This window comes from Epinephelus moara, chromosome 12 (assembly GCF_006386435.1).
Source record: "Epinephelus moara isolate mb chromosome 12, YSFRI_EMoa_1.0, whole genome shotgun sequence".
Taxonomy (NCBI): domain Eukaryota; kingdom Metazoa; phylum Chordata; class Actinopteri; order Perciformes; family Serranidae; genus Epinephelus; species Epinephelus moara.
In genome coordinates, this window is record NC_065517.1 from 26,012,104 (window position 1) to 26,016,971 (window position 4,868).

General features: G+C 42.7%; 1 protein-coding gene across 1 annotated transcript in view; it reads left to right on the forward strand.

Moving 5' to 3' along the window:
• Positions 1–4,369, forward strand: part of esr1 (estrogen receptor 1) — a 25,289-nt gene extending 20,920 nt beyond the window's left edge. Inside the window, exons 8-11 of the mRNA XM_050058564.1 lie at positions 738–876; positions 1,947–2,080; positions 2,798–2,981; positions 3,573–4,369. Coding sequence (XP_049914521.1) covers positions 738–876; positions 1,947–2,080; positions 2,798–2,981; positions 3,573–3,873 — 758 coding nt within the window. The 3' untranslated portion in view covers positions 3,874–4,369. The remainder of the gene's footprint in view (positions 1–737; positions 877–1,946; positions 2,081–2,797; positions 2,982–3,572) is intronic.
• Positions 4,370–4,868: the final 499 nt, after the last annotated feature.

The following is a 4,868-nucleotide window of genomic DNA, read 5'->3' on the forward strand; positions in this document are numbered from 1 at the left end:
CTAGCTGACACGGGGGGGGGGGGGGGGGGTACACCCTGGACATGTCGCCAGACAGTGCTGAGACAGACAACCATTCACACTCACCTTCACACCTATGGGCAGTTTAGAGTCACCTAAACCTGCATGTCTTCGGACTGTGGGAGGAAGCTGGAGAACCCAAAGTAACACACACTGACAAGGGGAGAACATTTTATACCCGGAACCCTCTTTGTCGCTGTGAGGTGACAGTGCTAACCACCATCATCATCATCTGCTCTAATTGTTTAATAGTTAGAATTATTTTTCATGCAAAAATGGCAGGAAAAGATTTTTCAGCTTGTAAGAAATGTTGATTTCCTATTTTTCCTCTATTTTAATTAAGATTAAATGAGATAAGATAGAACTTTATTTATCCCGAGGGAAATTGTGCAGCAATTGCAGCACATACTAAACTGAATATCTTTGGGCTGTGGATTGACAAAACATTTAAAGACATGACCTTGGACTATGAGAAAATAGGATGGACATTTTTCACTATTTTCTGACATGTTATAAACCAAACGGTTAATCGAGAAAGTTAAAATGAAAATAATCATTAGATGCAGCCCTGCTTGAGAGGCTGTTAGTCAAAGAGCTGATATCCCTTCGAGACAGCTGTTCAAAACTCTAAAAAGTGCAACTCTCTTCTCACTGAGTTGATCACCTTGATTCGTTCACAGAAAAGCTTGTTAAAATGCACTTTGTGTGTGTTTTTGTAGGTTTCCTGCAGCTCGGCCTCCATGACCAGGTGCAGCTGCTGGAGAGCTCCTGGCTGGAGGTGCTGATGATCGGGCTCATCTGGAGGTCCATCCACTGCCCCGGCAAACTCATCTTTGCCCAGGACCTCATACTGGACAGGTAGCCAGGAAAACTTACCTGACTTCTCTGTGACATGCATCTTTCTCTACTTTTTCCATTTCTTGGTTCCTCCTCCTTATTTCTCTACCTATCTCCCACTCTCACACACATCTTAAGAGTGATACATCAGCATTGTAGATTTTCCATTTCACACCTTTCCAGCCATTGTGTCACACCAACTCATCCGCCATGGAGTGAAAGACTAATTACATGTTCCCCATGGAGAGGAGTGCAGCCTCTCTCTCACCTGAAATTCTCCCTCATCATTACAGTGCTAAGTTGGCAACCAGGGAAGAGATTTAATCAAAGACTCAATGCAAGGAATGATGGAAAAGGAAGAACGATGACGAGAGAAGGAGGCGGAGGAGAGGGAGCCAAATGATGAACAGAGAGAACAAAAAAAATAGAGATGCAGGGAGACATGAGACATGGCTGTTTTCTGCTTTGCAGGCACAGCCTGTTCCCTCCATTTCCCCCATGTTCAAAGTAAACAAGCTGGCCAAACCACAGTATCTACCTCAGAGAGAGGGAGAGAGAGAGGTAGAGGGAGGTGCAGACACAGAGAGAGATGAGACAAGCACGTAGACAGGCAGAGCTTTTACCCTGTGATGTGTCTGATGGTCCCATTTGATTCAAAAGTGTATTACGGAGTATTATCTCTAAAACCTGGTCCCTGTGTAAGTGTCCTCACCAATTGGACATGATGACTAAAATGCTGTAGGTCAGGGTTGATAAATTCCCTTGGCTCTGTGCTGTCCAAGTTTATCTTGCACTTCAACCACTGGATATTATCCGTCTTTCCATCACTTTTCAACTGTGCTGACAAATGGAGCGTCTCAGTGATTCAGTCCATTAGTTGTTTATCTGGCCGCTCTTTGGATAGCTTCATGGTCACAGATTAAGTCAGATTTTTTTTCTACTGATGGTGCACTGCAGCTCAGAACTTGTTCTCTGCCTCTGTCAAATGTACTTTGACTTAAGTGTTGTATTAAAATCAGATTTATTTATGTGACTTCAGAGAAATCCAAACTCTAAAATCTAAACTGTCCTGTTTTCATCGTGCTCTCCAGGACCGAAGGCAACTGTGTCGAAGGCATGGCTGAGATCTTTGACATGCTGCTGGCCACTGCCTCCCGCTTCCGCTTGCTCAAACTCAAACCCGAGGAGTTTGTCTGTCTCAAAGCCATCATCTTGCTCAACTCTGGTGAGGCAACATGTGTGAGTGTGTGTTTACACTTTTAGTCTCATTCTAATGGAACATTTTTCAGAGAAACAGATGCCTGGAAACACTTTGGTCAACAGCGACACTTCCCTAATGAAAACATAAGCTCTCTATCTTAATGTTTTAATTGCAGTTTTGCTTTCAGGCATGCCGCTGTGTCGCAGGTTTCAGTTTCTGTTCCCGAGAGTAAATATTAACCAGTGTCAATCTACACCCACAGAGGTGTAGCTCTTAATGTTGCTCAGGCACATTAGGTGAACAGAGTGTTCTGGAAAGGCCTGTACCGCCAATATGCCCAATAACTGTTCCCATGACAACATGAGGCAGCACAGAGGGCTGTGTTTGTCCCGGAGATTGAGATATTCTATATGGGAAACTGAGGAGACTGAAATACCAATGTGATGACACTACTGGCACAGCTGCCAGAGCCGGATGAATGTTTTGATTGCTGTGTGGGCAATAGTGCTTCTGCAATTAATGCTCTGCTCATATATGCATGTGTGAGTCAGATCTCTTATCAAGGTCAAATCATGTTTGTTGTTGTTGTTTTTAGCTTGAATCTGTCGCAAGTTGAGTTTTATCACATTGCACGAGCATGTCTATCTGAGGTGTGTTACGCTGTCTGAAGTTTGTGTTTAACAACAGAAAACTCCATTAGATGGAAAAATTTGCAGTGAGCTGATGTATTTCCTCTGTCAGGTACCTTCTCTTTCTGCACCGGCACAATGGAGCCCCTCCACGACACCACAGCGGTGCAGAACATGCTGGACACCATCACAGATGCTCTCATACATCATATCAGCCAGTCGGGATGCTCGGTTCAGCAGCAGTCGAGACGGCAGGCCCAGCTGCTGCTTCTGCTCTCACACATCAGGCACATGAGGTGAAATTGAACACATTAAAAGTCTTTCAACGTGTTCTGCTGAGACCTCATGCTTCAGTAATCCACAAGGGTTCTTTGAGGTGGTAGGAACTTCAAAGATGAATGCTTTAAAGGGTTTGGGTCTTTTTTAGAAATGTAATTGTCTCTTTTAAAGGTGAGCTGGTTTTAGCATGAATCATCTGTAAAAGTCAGGCAGATGCTTTGTCTCATCTCCTGACTATATTTTATTCTGTGACGTTCATAGATTATATAAAGTATATTACAGTATATAGACTACAGTAAGTCATTTATTTAGTGAAAAATTGTGAATCAAGATAATTCTCTGAAGAGAGAAGTGAATAAAAACCTGAGCAATAAATACATTATTGAAGAAAAAGCAAATGAAGAGCAAAGCACTGAAAAGTTAGTGCATGAATAAAATCAAAATAAGTTAGTTTGCTTGAGAATAATGGAAGTATGTTTTCCAGAAGGTATTAACAAAATTACAAAAACTGTGCAGCACCTTCAGGGATGTAGAAAGCAGCCTGTAGCCTCCCTCATCGACCGACTGATTCATGAACTCCGTCTCCTTTTTGTTTACACTCCCTGCAGCAACAAAGGCATGGAGCATCTCTACAGCATGAAGTGCAAGAACAAAGTGCCTCTGTACGACCTGCTGCTGGAGATGCTGGATGCTCACCGCATCCAACGCCCTGACAAACCAGGTCAGACCTGGTCCCAGGCTGATGGAGAGCCTCCCTCCACCACCAGCACCAGCACCAGCAGCAGCGGTGGTTCCTCTTCTTCAGCTGGCTCCAGTTCAGGATCCCGAGTCAGCCACCAGAACCCGAGCAGAGCCCCCACAGTCCTGCAGTACGGTGGGTCCCGCTCTGACTGCACCCACATCCTATGAGACGGCAACATCTGAGGGTCAAAAGTCATTTTTATGGGGGATGTGTGTCGTACAGAATGAGAGGGGTTTGGGAATGAAATATAAAAGTTGTATTTGAATTCATTTCATGAGATAATTATTTATGAATTAAGTGATTTTATAGTTGTAGCTGTTTGGGAGAAATTTTCCTTGTGCTGCATTTTCTGTCAGTCTCTGCCAGCTTTACAGTACAGCTTATTATTTACAGACGTCAGCAGCTCATATTGTGGCGCTCTGTCAGCTACGGTGATTTGAAATGATGAGCAGCTGATTGTCTTTTCATTCGCCTCGACCAAAGTGCACTTCCTCTTGGGTTTAAGGGGCTATTGGGCATTATAGTAACTTTTACATATTAAGGCTGATTATTCGCTAAAATATGATAAAACTGGTTCAAATGAATGTGTAATTTATTTTGTGTTCAAATTTCAACAAAGACAAAAACATCAGGTATCGTGTCTCTTGCACACATGTAGTTTTAAACTTGATGTATTAGGGAAAAAAATGATTTCAGTGACGTAATTATGAAATGAACAGTGGCTGAGGAAATATCTGTTGAATTCTGAATAGCTAAAAATTGCACGATTAAATCCCAGAGCGCTGATTACATGATGAAGGAAGCCAGTCTTTATTGTTGGGGAACTTCATCCTGTTGTCAGCTTTTTGTGTATAGTAGGTTGTTCTTTATGCTTACTTGCACCAAAGTTAACTTAAATTGTGTGTGTGTGTGTGTGTGTGTGTGTGTGAAAGAGACTGTGAGAGAGAGTGAGAGAAATCCCAGCCAATGAGCTATGAGCCTTGCCAAGCTGATTTTAAGCGTAGATTTTTGTCTTGATGCAGTTGTCAACCAGTTACTGTTCATCCACTAATTCAGTGATTACATGTTAAGTTTGGCTGGATTTACACACCTCCCAAAAAACCTAATTATCATAACGTATGTGCACTTATGCAGGTGTTTTTATTTCTGTTTGAATGGACCA